This window comes from Hyaena hyaena, unplaced genomic scaffold, assembly GCF_003009895.1.
Source record: "Hyaena hyaena isolate Hyena2069 unplaced genomic scaffold, ASM300989v1 scaffold_254, whole genome shotgun sequence".
In the NCBI taxonomy this organism is placed as follows: Eukaryota; Metazoa; Chordata; class Mammalia; order Carnivora; family Hyaenidae; genus Hyaena; species Hyaena hyaena.
In genome coordinates, this window is record NW_024080890.1 from 405699 (window position 1) to 422582 (window position 16884).

Below are 16884 nucleotides of genomic sequence, written 5' to 3' on the forward strand. Positions count from 1 at the left end.
CCCCCCCCCCCCCAGCCTGCCCCTCAGCATGGGCATGGAGCTAGTCCAGAGACAGGCGGACCGGGTAGTTCCCACCAGCAACCCACTCGGTACTTGGCAACTGACAATGAGCATGAGGCGGCAGGACCTAGGCCACGAGGCACGCCGGCGTACCGTACCCAGGGGTCACGAGCAGGTCGGGGTGCATATGGAGACTGCCGGGCTAGGGGTCGGGGAGACCCAGGCTCCGTGCTCGGTCGGCCCCGAGAGAAGGCATGAGGCCTGGGCTGGAGCACACTGTGCCAGCTCCCCTCTGCCCAGGCGCCCAGAGCAGCCCGTTCATGTGAGCACACGGTCTCTTCTGTCTCCCTCACCCAATTTCTCCCATCCTTAGGCCTCATGCCTGTCTCTAACTCAATCGTGTCAGTCACCTAAGTCATGCTCCTAAAAGGACAGTAGCCTCAAGGGAGTAGTGGCGGTGGGAGGCAGAAGGGAAAAATTCTTTTCTGTCAAAAATTTCTAGTGAGGCTCCCCAATCCTAACGTATAGCCCCAAACTCAAACATGGTCTTAAAGTAAGCGTAAGAGCACATGATAACTAGTCATTCAATCCATATTGCAAAAACTTAATCTACCTTTCTCACTCTAAAAGACAGTGGTTATACCATATCATGCTACGTTTCCACCAGGTATGACTCCATATTGGCACACTGATGTTATTAAACATATCAAGTGCCAACTTCAGCTAAGAGCATCCTTTACTGACTATAATTTATACTCAAGAGTGTCCAAGTGCACACTCAGGGAGGTGCCCACCCGCCCCTTGGAGCGCCTCCACCAACCGGCCCCACTGCTGGCCCCCTGCATAGCATTCCCCTGGCTCCCTCTCACATTCCACTCGGGCCTCAATGCCAGTGCCGCCTCCTCAGACAGCCTCCAGGACCACACCAAGATCACCTAGCACCTAGCATCACACTGCGCCCCGTCACCCACAGCCCCTCCTGGGGCCTGCACTCATTATACTGCCTGACTTTAAGTCATCTATTCTTCTACTTTAAGTTATTTATGCTTTCCCTTCATGTCAACTCCATGGAGGAAGGGGTTTTGTTTTGTTCCGTACTACACTCAGAACAGCGCCTGGTACATATGGAGGTCTCAATAAGCATCCATTAAATCAATGAACAAAAATGAACATTCTTATTCAGCTGCACAATTTGGTCCCGGCTTACTTTTGGATGTTAATTTGCCCCAGATTTATTTTAAAACCGGGAGGACAAAGAAATTATGTGAAATATGATGAAAGAGATATGTAAGATATTTAAGTATACACAATATAGATACATAAAATGTAATTTTATTTTTTTTTTAAATTTAAGTAGTAAATACTCAGTGGCTATACTTACATCTGTGTCTCAGCAAAGTTAGAGACCCAAGCCTGAAGCTCCCAAACTCTGGTCTGCAGAGAGAACCGATGGGTGGTGAACGCCACCCCGGTGCCTGGGGCTTCCGCAGGCCGTGCAGCACCTCATCGTCCTACAAGGTTTCTAGCAGACACTGCGGGTCCCTGAAATCACTTTCTTCACATGCCGTGTCAGGGCTCTCTCAGGACACTGGACAAAGATGTCCGTCACCACACCGTTGGGGTGGCGGGACTGGGAACAACCCAAATGCCCCACACCCAGGGACAGTCGGATAAACACTACCGAACCCACGCTGGGCACCATGATGCAGCCAGTCACAATAATGGCTCAACACCTCATCTGCTGACTTGGGACGACGCTCACAGAGGGCTGCCACCAAGCAGGACAACCTACAGACAAACGTCTACATGATACGATGCCATTTCTAGCAAAGTGAGCATCAACCACGAAACAGTGAGAATGACCATCGTTTTTCTCTGGATATGGTCTCACTGTGCTCATTTCGTACTTTCAAAATAATTCAAGACTTTAAAATTTTAACAAAACGATGAACACTCATGACGGGGTGTCACTTAAAACTCTGCAACGAGCACCCACATATTACAAAGGCGATCTTTCAGCAGAGTACAGGCGGCCCACCCTTAGGCTAGTGGGGGGCACAGAATCAGAAGCGTGCCTACGCGGCTGTAAGTCATAGAGATGCCTCTTTATACCTAAAAAGTACCTACTTCTTAAATGTGTTTATTAGTTAAGATTTTTCTAACATCGAAAATGACCAATTCCTAATTCTCCTATCACTTCCTATTAGAACCACAAAAATACATCCTATGTAATTTGCATAAAACAACAAACACTGATTTAATTATTAGGCTAACACATAATGGCACAATACTGGCAGCTTGCAGACTATTTAGAAGTGAGGGAAACCATGCTGAGACTCGAACTGGCCTCCACGAGTCCACTACTCACCCCCAGCACCAAAGTTGACGACGTACTGAGAAAACAGGGCGTCGAGCTCGTCATACTGTACAAGAGCGTCTTCAAACTGCTGCAGCATCTCAAATACGAAGGCAAGTTCCTCCTGGTGACCAGAACAAAAAACCAGCAAAAACGTCAATCAACTTTTTTGGAACAACACACAGCCAGCAGAGATCACGACGAGAGAAACCTGTGGCATTAAGGGCGGTACTCGGGTGGGGCGGCCGGAGGCAGTGCACGGCTCCTGGTTCCAGCTCAGGTCAAGATATCACGGCTCGTGGGTTCGAGTCCCAAGTCAGGCTCCAAGCTGACATCATGGGGCCCCCCAGGACTACCTCGGCCCGAGAACCAACCACTTCTCCAAAAGGCCCAGGCACTGGACTCAGAATGGAATTCGGAACCAAAGATCTTATTAGCACTAACTAAGTGTGTTTACTGCGACTGAGACGTCATCTTTTTTCCAGGCCCTGTCAGGACGGGGCAAGGAAATGCGTGCATGTGTACATCCTCACACACATGCATCTAGAGTTCTGACCTATCCATCCACCTGTCTGTCCATCCGTCCATCCATCCCACCATGGGCTCACACTGATATCTCAGAGTCCAATCCCACACCACTGGGTTCACCTAGATTCTCCCTCTCCTTGCTGGTAACTCTTAGAAATGAAATTTGATACACCGGAACGGTGAGGTGACAAGGCCGTCTGAAAAGTTTGTAGCGGGTCAATCATACCGTGACTTGTGGACCCTCACGCGTGCCCAGTCACCGAACACCACTGAGACATAAGCAACACAGTCAGAGATAAACATCAAAATTTCTAATCACTATTGGTCTCTTATTTGTTCAAAGTACATTATTTCTTCAGGAATTAACACACAAGTGCAATTTAAATATGAAAACTTTTTTTCAGTCTAAATGTGGTGAACATGCAGGAGGAAACCTAAGGGCAACATCCCGGTCACCCTCTGCAGTGTTAGAAAGGTGTGCCAGAAACTGGCTTAAGACCCTCCTTTATTGAGACCTCAGACTAGAAGTCAAACTACAGAGGAAATGACTGTCCCTGGGAAGTCCTAACACAATCCCAGGGCCACGCGGGTGGCAGACGTCTGTCCTCAGGATCAACACCACGGCCAGGGCTCCTCTGCTTGAGACATCTCCACGGAGGACACCCCGGAAGGCCCGAGGCAGTAACACCACCCAGATTAGTCTGAGGGACAAGGCCCTTTTGAAAACGGCCAGATGCCGAGCCCTGAAGCGGCAGGAGAGCTGACGGACGCGCCGCGGAGACGGCCTCTGATCTGCCTCACGAGCCCAGAGATGGAAACGTCTGTGGCTACCACGCTGTCTCTTGGTTTCAAGAGCTATGCTAGTGACCACGAAGCCTGCCTTGTTTCCAGAGGAGGAGGAGGAGGGGGAGAAGGAAGCGTCTAGTAGGACTGGACGCCCCATACCTGGACCATGAAATAGTCACAGAAGCTCCAGCCCGGCTCCGTCCTCTTCTCCCTCAAGGTCCTCATGTCGTCCTCAAACTTGCCCAGGTTTTTGGTAAAAGACATAAGAAGGGATGTCCTGAGTTTGGTCAGGAAGGCATTCCAGGATTCCTGAGTTCGAGAAGAGTCCTTCAGGGGGTCGGAGAGCACAACACACCTGCAGAGACACGAATGGATGGTCTGGAAGACGCTCTCCACGCACGGCATGCGGCCCAACTGCTTTCCGCCCCTGCTTCCTCCCTTCGTTAACTGGTGGCGACCGTCAGGCCGGCGCCGAGAAACTGGGTTGGGAAAAGGTTTCATCAGGAACTGGCTTAACGCCACACGAGCAGCGGGCGCCGCGGAGCCGTGGCGGCAGGCAGGGGTGTGCGACGTCTGTCTCAGATCCAGCCTCCGGGGCTCCCTGGAAAGTGAGGTGGCCGCCAGCTCCCAAGCCTCAATCGCACTGCCCCCTGCACAGACCTCGCCGGTCCCTGACACGGCACACGAGGGTTGTCACGCCCTGACCCGGCCCGGCGGCCCAGCTCGGTCTCACTATTCCTGGCCAAGCCCACCCAATGTCTCGAGCTCTACGCTCAATTCATCTAGCACATTCCCGCTCACCCTTCCAAACCCGGCTTGGCCGACACACGTCCTCCCGGAACCCCTCCCCTGCTGCCCTGTGATTGCACTACCCCCGCGGTGAGTGCCTCACTCCCTCTCCGCAGCTCCGTCTCTCCCCCTGGGCCCTAGGCCGTGAGCTCTGCAAGAGCAGAGTTCAGAAGTAATCAGTAAATAAAAGCTTAAAGAATATGGCTTGATATTAGGTAGGATACAATTTCACTACAGAAAGACTATCTGGGGGCACCTGGGTGGTTCAGATGGTTAAGTGTCCGACTTTGGCTCGGGTCATGATCTCACGGTTTGTGGTTTGAGCCCCAGGTCGGGCTCTGCTGACAGCTCTGAGCCTGGAGCTGCTTCGGAGTCTTGTGTCTCCCTCTCTCTCTGCCCCTCCCCTGCTCATGCTCTGTCTCTATCAAAAACAAACATTTTTAAAAAATTTTTTTAAAAAGAGACTATCTGTGGCATGGAAATACCAAAGGCATAAAATTACAAGTTTCCAGTGGATTTGGAAAAGGCAATGTGTTCATCTAACAGGCTGGAAAACACAGATGTATCTTTTATAATAAAAATTTAGAAAGAAGATGAATAAACATGAACTCAGAAATAATTTTAAATACTGACGCTGTGAGCTCAATATTTCTCCTCAGTGGATGTGTTGCCTTAATTACTAGCCAGTAGCAAAATGGAGAGTCTAGGTCTCTGTGCCCCAGCACAGCCTTTGGAGGAAGGGCTAAACCTCTGGAATCATAAACCGGGGACCAAAACGTGAAGCCCACAGTCTAGATGATCTACCAGGTGAGGAATCAGTACCAGGGAGAACATTTACGAATCAGTAGCCGGCTTCCAACCCAGATACCCCACCACATGGTGCTGTTTCCTACCCCGAAGGGCAAAAGGCCCCGGTCCCACCAGCTCATTCCTAAAGCCCCAAAGGACTGACATGCATCTATTCCCTCCACGAGCTGAGAGACTCTATCAGTTCAGCCTCCTCAAGGCTGGGTCATCATGGACACTTATTCCTGGCCAGACACAGGACTCTCCCCCAAAGCTCCAGGGGCAGAAGGGGCAGGAAAATGATGGCAAACCGACCCCCCAGGCAGTCTTTGTTTACCCAGAGCCGGTGCTTACCAACCGGACGAGACGTTCATTAAATTCTCTCTCTTACTGTGTCTTCAACTTGCACAGTTTCTAGATTTTCTTTTTATAACAATGAAGAACTATGCTTCAGAAGTCTGTGTCAGGCCTAGATGGTTAACCCAGGAGAGCGAGCCCGGAACAGCTCCCCAGACTGGCAGGCGCTGGCATGCAGAAGGGCTCCTCGGAGCAGCGGGGACCTGGGGGCCCGGCCTCCATGTGTCATCGGGGCCGCTGCTAACACAGACAGCTGTCGGGGCGGCCCTCTGACACGTTACTAACCACCTGAAATACCCACCAAAGGCCTGAAAAATGCACATGACCTTTGGCCAAACAACTTTCATTTTAGGGATTCATGCTAAGAAATAACTAAGGATGTACACAGCGCCCAGGCGCCAACACTGTTTACAGTGCTATTGACAACAGGCAGTAACTCGTCCATCTGCAGAGGGCGGGGTAAACAACTTCCCGTACGTCACAGCTACGGAGCGGTACGTGCTCACTGACGATGATGGTGGGGAAATACATTTATTGTTAGTGGAAACATTTTTACAACCATCAGGTGGGAAAGGCAAACACAAAATATGATGCAGGTATATCACGTGCACCCGCACACACCACACCACCCGGCCCTGAGCGTGCTTTGTAAAAAGGAAAGGTTTGAAAAATACATACCAAATACCAAGAGTTAAGATCAATTTTCATTTTGCTCACTGCTTTCTTCTAATAATCCTACGATGAACATGCAGTGTTTACAATCAGAAATTGCATGCCAGATTAAGGCTAAAGGAAACCAGAAGCCGCCTCAGGGCCAAGTGTGCCATGTTTCCGAAGGCCAGAAATCAAACCGGCTAATAAAATAACCGTGAATACGAGGTTTCCAAATTCAATATATGGACCCAACTCTTCACTTTAAAAAAAAAGAACTGATTTGTTAAAGGTGCTTGCAAATTAATGAAAATCAAAACATCAGAAGGCATGTTTTTATGCTGAGATGAAATGTTAAAATCTCGGGAAGTTGAATTTTACATGTAAAGACTTAGTCAATGGAAACAAGTTAGGTTTCCATGGGCTCAGCAGGAATGTACTTTAAGCAATTAGATAAAATCAAGTCACAGCCTTTAAAGCAGTCAACAGGCACTTTGAAAAAATTAGACAATTCAAACATCTCACAGGTTTAGACCAATCCGCCCCATTACTACCAATTTATGTTCTTAATGAAATCCCAAAGAAACGTGACCAAAAGGCCATTTGGTCTGGTCACTGGTTAACCCTCTGCTCTGCTGCCCTGGCACCCCTCTCCCCATCACCTCCTCCCTCCTTCCCCCCACCACCTTCCCCCCTCGGGGACAAGAGCTGTGTTCCCGGCCCCCCTCCCGGCAGCCGGCCCCCCTTTTCAGAGCAAAAGCAGGCGCAGCCGAACCACATGGGGAAGGAGACCCGGTTCCGGGGCATCTTGCTGAAGCGCTAAGCCGATTCCTTCGGGATAACTAACGTACGAATAACAGACCTTAGGACACATTCCCACAAGTCCAGATGGCATGAAATTTCTCTAAGAGAAACCGTGAGCTCAATAATCTAATGTTTATTTCAGACTATAAATAAAACAAGTCTGAACGTCGCTCTGTGCCCAGAACTGTGTGGGACATAAAATGAAAGCCCACAAAGACTCCTTCCCCTGAAGAAGAGTCAGTTTACCGGGTGACACAGGACGCGGCAGTGTTGGTCAGGATTCCGGCCCGGGCTCCTCCCCTCGCTCCCGGGTGCTCCTCCCTCCATAGCCCTGCCCCCCCAGCTCCTCTGTGAGCACCTGCCACCGGGGCGACCACCGGTGTGGTGACGCGCCTCTGTCCGTGAGGCCACACCGTACACCGCAGGCACCAGGAAGTCCGCCAGCCTGCCCGGCTGGGCGCGGCACCACCAAGAGGGGAACTGACCCCAGCAGCCAGAACGGGGCCACACAGGGCCAAGCACGGGGAAAGGAAGGAGCCACCATGGTTCTGTGGCTCCCTTTTGAAGATCCTAAAGATTAAGTAGGCATTTCAGAATTCTGGTTCTTAGGAACTCTTAGCAGGTATGAAGGAAAGCAAACGCACCACAGGGTTGAGGAGCCCTCCTGTACACAGGGACGCAAGGTGTCCCCAAGCCTGGCCACTCCAACACGCACTCCGGATCCTCAAAGGGAAGCCACGTGCGGGCTCTCCTGCCGTGGTCACCGGGCGGCACACTGGGGGTTACAACTCCTGGCGTTTCCCCCAGCAGACCGGGAGCCCCGGGAGGGGGACCCCAGTCTGCAGCACCCACCACGTGCCACAGCGTCAGGTCCACTGCCGGCACTCACTGAGGAAGATCCCGATGCAGAAGCCGGTCATCTGGGTTCACTTACCTGTCACTCTGTTTATTACAAAAGTCATTTCTTATCTTGTCCACAATGGAAGCTCGGGGAAGAATGTTGGTTTTGTTTTTCTTCTTGGCATCATTTTCAACTACCACTATGAGCCAGTCCACAGAGCTATGAGCTTTCAGCACGTTCTGCCACTTGGTAAGGTCGTCTTTTACTGTAGCTTTATACACTTCAGTATCCTAAAAATAAGTAAGTCAGTGGAAAGGAAAGTTGATCAGTGCCCTTCAGTTTAACAGCAAAATGTGTCTACTAACAGAATACATCGGCCACAGTGCTTTATAGCTTTGGGACGGGACCCTCCATGCAAGCCCGGTGCCTGGGGGCAGGCCCAGGGACACCAAGGGAAGATGGCTCCAAGGTCACAAAGGAAGAGACCAAGAGGGAGCTTAGTGAGCTGCCCGCGGCAACACGGTCCACTGAGTAAGCCAGGACTTTAAAATCCGGCCTACTATGCGAAAGGGCCCGTACCAACCAACTCTGTTGTTGAGTCCCTGGCACGGGTCCTGTGTCCATGGGGAGAAGCCCCCCCTCCCAGCCCCCAGCTTGGAGCCTGCAGGAAGCCTAGGCCACCACGAGGCGCCTCCTCCACAGCCCGCAGCCCTCCGTCAGCACCCAGGACAGCGCCAAAACCACCTGCGGGCCACACGGGCGCGGCAGCGCCAGAGGCAAACAAACCCAAGGCAAGTGGACAACCTAGGGCTTCCGGAAAGGAAAGCCGGTCCAAGTCACAAGGGCCCCAGGGGAGACGCCGCTCCGGAAAGCCAACACCGCTGGACTCACAGACGCTGAGGCCGGCCTGCCCAGAAAGCCCACGGCCCGCCTCGGCCCCTCCACGCAGAAGCGCAGAGAAAGTCTACCTGCTGTCAGCGCTGGTTTATAACTGCCCTTACGCTCTACCAATCCACGCAGCAAATCCAGAGTGAAAAATCTAAAACCGAGATGCTTTACTTTCAAATTGGACATTTAAAAACCAAACTAAAACTTAGAAAACTAAAATTTAGCTACTGTTTATAAATACATAGATTTCCCCCTTTTTCAATACAAAGATTCTTTGTTATCCTGCCCATACTTTCTCTGGATTTTTTAGTTTGTCTTGAATATGCTAAAGGGACCGATCCCTGAATGAGAAACCTCAAACTCTGTACCCAGCCCCTCCTGTGGTTTAATCAGTAAGTGAAAAGTTCCAGAAGTCAGTACTTTTAATTTTTAGTCTGGCTTTTAGAACCTCTGTGTCCTCAGTTTAAACTGAATACAAACACAATCAGGAAAGATTTTTTGCTGAAAAACTAAGAGGAAAGCCATCCTGCGAGGAGGGGTTTTCTCTGACCCGCCATCCCCAAGAATGCGCCCCTCCGCCGCACCCCCTACGGACCGGAGGCTCCCCTCATGATGCTGGCACCCTGCGAGGCTGGGGCCTACGTGCATCACGCCTGCAGGGTGAAACCAAAGGCCGCAGACCCCGACTGCTTTGCAATCAAACCTCAGGGCCCAGGGCCAGGGAGCCCGGAAGAGCTGAGAAGCACTGAAGGCCACCGCCCTGGGGCTGGTGCCAGGCACCCTCTGCCCATGCCAGTCCCGGCTCCCAGCTCTCCAGACCGGGGAGGGGCTGCCACACTCCCTGAGGGGACCCCAGCGTCTCTTCACGGACACCCTGCTTGGGACAGAGACCTTGCTGGGCAATGGGCAGGGCAGAGTCCCCTGAGGCTCTGGGGGAGATGAGCCATGGGCACTCGGCCACGGCTCACAACAGCCAACCATGGGCATTACGAGAAAGGCTCGGTGACCGCTCAGAAGAGCCCAAGCTGCACCAGTGAGGGGAAGGTGTCTCCAGAAAGCAAAGCCAACACAGGAAGAAGCCGCTGGCTGGGGGTGGGGTGGGGGTGGCGGATGGAGCAGTCCCACCCGGGTACCAGAGCCATGCGGGGCAAGAGGGGAGCAGATGGCGAGATGTGGGGCCACAAAGGAGACAATGGAGGCCTGGGGGGAGGCATGAGGGTCAGAGGCCCAGAAGGGCCGAGGGGGCCTCCCTGCTGTGTAACCTTATCTGGGTGCTACAGATCAGCTGAGGTGAGGAGGGAAGGGATCCATGGGGAGCGCCAGCCCCAGAGCGCGGAGGAGCCGGACAGCATTGACAGAACGCTCCCGGACAGCGATTATTCAAATAAGCAAACTTATGGAGACGAGGCGTGCCTGGCTCCTCCATGTCGTGTCGGGGAAGGAAGTTACAAACCTGGAAAGACACCAGAGCCGCCCTGCGGTACAGGACTGCCATCGGAATACGTGTGCACATGTGCATCTGTGCACACACACACCTACACACGGACATAAATGTACACGTGAGGGGGTGCACACGCCTGTGCACACACACGTGCTCCAGGGCAAAGAGCACGTCTAGTCCAGGGCCTGGTTTCTAAATGCCATCTCCCGCCGGAACGCCCAGTGCTCCTGGAGAAGGGGTAACCCCGGGGCTCGGGCAGCGAGAGGACCAGATGACCTTGGCACATCTTGCCTTAGGGAGAGTTCAGAAAACACGGACATGTCACAAGGTCACAGAAGCCAAATCGGGGACCGTGTGAGCATTAAAACCAATACTCATAGCAACAGACTACACTCCCCAAATTCAAAATCAACGGGTACATACCAACCTCAACCAAGAAACGGGGCAGCTGCCTCCCAACGCGACGCAGTGGCAAGGGCACACGGACCCGCCGCCGGAAACAACCAAAACACGGAGGAGGGGACACGTGCGGGGAGGCGTGCAGGTGGCCCGCTGAGTGCGCGGAGCTCCCGGGTGCTCCCGGGTGCTCCGAGCATCCTACGCGGAGCAGACAGAGCACAGGGCCCCGGGACGCCAGGCCACGATGCCACAGGTCGGAGGTTAGAGGGGACCCCAGGGCGAGCGCTCAGCGGGGGCTGGCCAGCACAGGAGCATACGGACTACCCAAAGCCAGGGAGAGACCCACCCAGACGGGGCCGACAGCCGCACCGGGCTGGGACCGGGCCCTGTTCCCGCAGACTGCGCTGGAAACCTCCAAACCCACGGCACTGGGAGAAGGCCTCAGGAAGGAAGGAAGTTAGTCTCAGACTGACCGGTTTCAGACCCTCAAGTCCTCAGAGCAATACGTAAAAGGACCCAAAGTAACTTAATTACACAAAGCTGAAGAAAACTTCCAGGATTCCCAAAATGCAAGCACTGATTGGGATAAAATTCACATTGTCTGGAATCCCATAAAAAACTGCCAAGCAGGCAAAGAAATAAGGGAACATGATCCATACCAAGCAGAAAAATCAGTCAACAGAACAGCTGCGGTAACGACACAGCTGAGAGAATGAGCAGACAAAACCAGCAAAACCCTTGTTGTGGCCACAATCAATGTGTTCAAGAAGGCAGAGGAAGAGCGGATCTGAGGCAGAGACATGGAAGAAACTTTAAAAAGAAGGTAAAGACCCCAAAGGATCGTCTAGAGATGAAAACCACGGCGTCTGAACTGCAAATACCATGGCGGGGGGGGGGGGAGGGGGGGGGCTAAGAGCAGATGAGATGCCACAGACGAACAATGAACAATTAGTGAACTTGCAGACACAGAAATGGAACCAACCAAATGAAATGGAAAGACTGAAAAGCCATCAGCAGGACCCAATACGTGAGTAACTGGGGCCCCCAGAGGGGAGAGAGGCAGAAACAGAACAAGCAACTAAGAACGAACGAGCAGAAATGTTCCAAATTTAACTTAAAATTACAGGGGCGCCTGGGTGGCTCTGTCGGTTAAGCGTCCGACTTCAGCTCAAGTCATGATCTCACAGTTCGTGGGTTCGAGCCCCGCGTCGGGCTCTGTGCTGACAGCTCAGAGCCTGGAGCCTGTTTCAGATTCTGTGTCTCCCTCTCTCTGACCCTCCCCTGCTCATGCTGTCTCTCTCGCTCTCTCCCTCTCTCTCTCAGAAATAAATAAAAAACATTAAAAATTTTTTTAATTAATTAATTAAAATCACAGAACCACAAAGCCTAAAAAACCCGAAGGGCAAAAAAACATGAAGAAAAGTACACCAGGGCATATCATAGAAGGTTTAAAACCCAGGACAGAGAAAAAAATCTTAAACTGCTGGGCGGGGAGGGGGCGGGGGGGCACTCTGTAAAAGTAGCAGAGGCTGCGCACGGTCACACCGTAAGTCAGAGGACAGCGGAGCAGCGCCTCTTCCGTGCTGGCTGGAAATGAAGACCCGTCAGAGCAGAATTCCACATGCAGTAAGACACTCTGCAAAACGGAAGACCTGCTCAGATCCGCAGAAGCCGGGAGGGCCCTCCCCGCACCACCGGAGAGGGGGCACCGCGAGGGGGCTCCGCAGGCAGAGACTCGTCTCTAACTGTGGGGCGCGAAGCCGCAACAGCTTCCCGGGCGGCAGGGACCAGCGTGCAGGCGCACGGCCGGCGGGAGGGGGGCTGCAGGGTCTGCGCCACTAAGCGGAAAGCGAGCACGACGCGGGAGCTGTCCTCCTCACCCCCAGGTCCCAGTCATTATGGACGTGCTCCAGAGAACTGTCCGTAATAGGTAACCATGGAACCAATGCAAAACAGCAGCAACCCACGGGCTCCTTGTCTGGAAAAACCAAACCCCCATTCACGACGTCTTCGAAAGCTTTATCTAGCAATAAAAACGCAAGACTCAGGAAAAATACGAGAACAAGGCTGAGGGGAAAAACAAGGGCAGAAACCATGGAGAAACAAACCACGTTCTCAGATGTGCGATCACTAGAATTCTTCCCAGCCAACCCGAACTCCTTTGAGGTGATCCCAACCCAAATTCCTCCAGACTCTCCTCTGCTCTTTGTGACGGCTGCTCCGCCGCGCGGGGCTCTGGGACGAGCTGCTCCACGGTGGGGCAGTCCCAGCCCTTGCTCTGCTCCCGCATCTGCTGTCTACACAACGTGGGGGCACAGCCCACCTGCCCACCTGCTGCGGCACCTGCAGGCTGTGGGTAAGGCGATCGCGTGTCTGCCGGCGGAGGCCAGCGTGCTGGCCGCGATGCACCAGGACAGAGGCTGCACACCCCAGGGGCCTTCCCACGGGGGCACCTGACGCCCTCACAGAAGGGTGGCTGGGGAGCACGTCGGGGGCTCGGTCAGTTGAGCGTCTGACGCGGTTTTGGCTCAGGTCATGATCTCATGGTTTTGTGGGTTCGAGCCGTGTCTGGCTCTGCGCTGAGAGTGCAGAGCCTGCTTGGGACTCTCTCTGCTCTTCCTCCACTTGCACTGTTTCTGTCTCTCTCAAAATGAGTAAAACAAATAAACTTATAAAAAAAATTATAAGACGAAGAATGGTGGCTGGGACCTAAGAGCAAGCACCCCGAGAGGACCCCGCAGGAGATGCATTACCTTTTATGACTTAGTCTCAGAAGTCACAGTGTCACGGCGTCTGGGTGGTTCAGTCAGTTAAGCATCCGACTCTCGACCTTGGCTCAAATCATGATCTCAGTTCCTGAGTTTGAGCCCCACATCAGGCTGTGCACTAGCAACGCAGAACCAGCTTGGGATTCTGTCTCCCTCTCTCTCTGCCCTTCCCCCACTTGCTCGCTCACGCACTCTCTCTCTCTGTCTCTCTCAAAATAAATTTTTTTAAAAAATATATGTCAAAAAAAAAAGTCGCAGCATCCCTCCTGCCAGTCAGAGGCCCACATGGACCCGGGTTCTCAATGGAGAAGAGTCGTGGCCACGTGCAGAAAAGCATGGGGGATGGGCATGTGGAAAATGCCCATTTTGGGAAAATAAATTTCGTACACTAGCAAGGGATTTATTTTAAGAGAACTGATATCAATATGTATAGAAATATAATCATCACAAGCCTGTCCTGGCACAGAACAGACAGCAGTAACAGAGCCAGAGTGTCCAGAATATTGCGCAGACGTGATGCTGGTTTAAATTGAGGTAACATTTTCAGTAAATGGAAAAGAGAGAGAACATTAGGAAATGACGGTGGGCCAACTGTCAAACCCATTTAAGGCAATAAAGTTCGACCTACACCCCCACAGCTCCTGCCACACACGGAAATACCTGGAAGGTATACGGATCCAAGTATAAAGCACAAATTAGAAAATCACTACAAGAAAATACAGGCGAAAACCACTCTTATCTTCAGACAGACAAGGCCTTGCTGTACATAATACACCCGACTCGGAAACCATTTTTTCAAATGACGTGTTTCATTCCATGAAGACCGTAACAGCCACGAGCACCGATGCACTAAGCAATACGTGAGCCACCTACCAAAACAGAGACAGATGATGCAAGAGAAGCAGAAACACACCAATAACAGAGACTCTGACCTGCTGCTGTCCGCTAAGATGGGGTGAGTGGACAGAACATTAAATACAAATGTGACCCAAACAACAGATCAGTAAGGCGGTTCTTCTGGATCCACATTTAACGTTACAACCTAAAGAGCAGAGAGGGGTGCCTGGGGGCTCAGGCAGTTAAGACTCTGGCTCTTGATTTCGGCTCAGGTCAGGATCTGACGGTTCGTGAGTTCAAGCCCCGCATGGGGCTCTGTACTGACAGTGCTGAGCCTACTTGGGATTCTTTCTTTCTCTCCTTCTCTCTCTGACCCTCACTGCCCCCCATTTCTCTCTCTCCTGCTCTCTCAAAATAAGCATAAAATATAAAAAAATTAAAATTAAAATATAAAAATTAAAAAGCAGAGAAAATACATTCTCAAACACGTATAGAATACCCACAAAAACTATTAAGTCACAGGGAAAAAATAAGTTTCATAAGGCACAAATATTACAAACAATAGTCTAATCACAATGCAATAAAATTAGAAATTTTAAAACAAACATTTTAAAGAAATTCTTTCTGGAATTAGAAAACTTCATGTTAAACTGTTGGGTAAAAGAGGCAAATACAAACAAAACAAGAGCATTTCTAAAAAATGACTGAATACTGGGATCGAAATTCCTATCTTTAATTTTTTTTATGATTTATTTATTTTTGAGGGCAAGAGAGACAGAGTGCAAGTGGGGGAGGGGCACAGAGAGAGAGGGAGACACAGAATTGGATGCGGGCTCCAGGCTGTGAGCTGTCAGCACAGAGCCCGATGCGGGGCTCGAACTCACAGACCGCAAGATCATGACCAGAGCCAAAGTCGGACGCTCAACCGACTGAGCCCCCCAGGCGCCCCACCACAGAGCATATTTTAAAGCCAAAAAGACCACTTTGCACATCTCAATGAAATTTTATCTTAATTGAAATGTGGAATTTCTAACAAAAATGTAGTTTATCAAAACTGACAAGTGACTGAAACAGACCTATTTCCATAAAAGGGACACAGAAAGGGATCGAGGAGCAATCCCATAGGAAAGCACCAGGCCCACATGGTCTCACGGAGAATTCCACCAAACCTTAGAGACGAGACAGTTCCAGTGCGACATAAATTGTGTCACAAATAGACAATACATGAAAACTTCCAAATTATATTTACAAACGAGTACAGTACCGTTGCCTAAGCCTGATAAAGATCGCACCAGAGGTTACCGGCCAGTCACTTGTGACCATGGATGCAAAAACCCTAAATCAACAAACACTAATTCCACATTAAGAAAATAATACTTTGGGGCACCTGGGTGGCTCAGTCGGTTGAGCGTCCGACTTCAGCTCAGGTTATGATCTCATGGTTCGTGGGTTCGAGCCCCGCATCAAGCTCTGTGCTGACAGCTCAGAGCCTGGAGCCTGATTCAGATTCTGTGTCTCCCTCTCCCTCTCTGACCCTCCCTACTCATGCTGCTGCTTTCTCTCTCTCAGAAATAAATAAAAAGTTAGGAAAAAAAGAAAAAAGAAAATAATACTTTGACCAAGTGTTATTCACACCAGGAATGCAAGCATGGTTCAATATCAAGAAATGCATGAGTACAATTCAACAGATCAGTAAACTTAAGAGGAAAGACCCACAGGACTGTCTCCAGGGAGTCTGAAAAAGCCTTTAACAAGATTCAAGATGCGTCCCTAATAAAGACCCTTGGGAAACCAGGGGCGGACGGAAGCCCCTTCACGCGCTTGTGGAAGTTTAGTCAGTCGTGCAGCCAGCACCCTCCTCACCGGGCACACAGGCAGGCGTCCCACTAGGGTCCGGGACGAGGCGACGGGTTCAGACAGACAAAGCGAATTAGAGGTGTAAGAACAGAGGCAGAGGCGATGCCGTGATAGGGTATGTGGAAGAGCCCCAGACTGGGGGCCTAGAGAGTCACTGATAAAACTAACTCAAACCGTAAGAGGAGTCAGCAAGGTCAACATCAACCTTGTCGAAAAAAATCAACAGCCGTCATATACACAAAAATACCCAACTAGAAGACACAATGAGGGAGGAAACCCCATTTACGTAGCAACAGAAAAGTAAAATGCTTAGAAACTTAACAAGAAACAGTTACAGTCCACAATGAAGATAGTACAAAACGCCCCAAAGACACCAAAGTGGGCCTGCACAAGCAGAAAGACGCCCCTCGCCCGGGGTCAGGGCATCTGGGCGCCCGGCCCGCCAGCCCGGCAGGGACACACTCCGTGAGCCCGGCGCCACCTGCGAACAGTCCAGGAGGCCTCAGCAGCCGTGTTTCTAGCTGTCGCGCGGGTGCAGCGATGCCAAAACTATTTACGTGTGTCAGCCGCGGCGATGCTGTCCAGAGCCACCGTAGATGCGAACATGGGACACGGCAACGAGGAGCCCCGTGGGTGAGGCTCAAATCGGAGGCACGAGAGTCACCCCCGGCCCCTCAGACACAGGCTTTCCCAGCTCTGCCCAACAAGGGGCCAGAGGCATGCCACGCCCGCACTGCCACAGGCCGGGGGCGCACTCTGCGGAGAAACGGCTGATCCGGGACAAGGACGGCGAACG

At 51.6% G+C, this 16884-nt stretch overlaps 1 protein-coding gene across 1 annotated transcript in view; it reads right to left on the reverse strand.

Moving 5' to 3' along the window:
• Nucleotides 1–16884, reverse strand: part of TRAPPC10 (trafficking protein particle complex 10) — an 85251-nt gene that overhangs the window by 42408 nt on the left and 25959 nt on the right. The window contains exons 4-6 of the mRNA XM_039245455.1: nt 7992–8188; nt 3830–4025; nt 2369–2480 (exon numbers count right to left, since the gene is read on the reverse strand). Coding sequence (XP_039101386.1) covers nt 2369–2480; nt 3830–4025; nt 7992–8188 — 505 coding nt within the window. The remainder of the gene's footprint in view (nt 1–2368; nt 2481–3829; nt 4026–7991; nt 8189–16884) is intronic.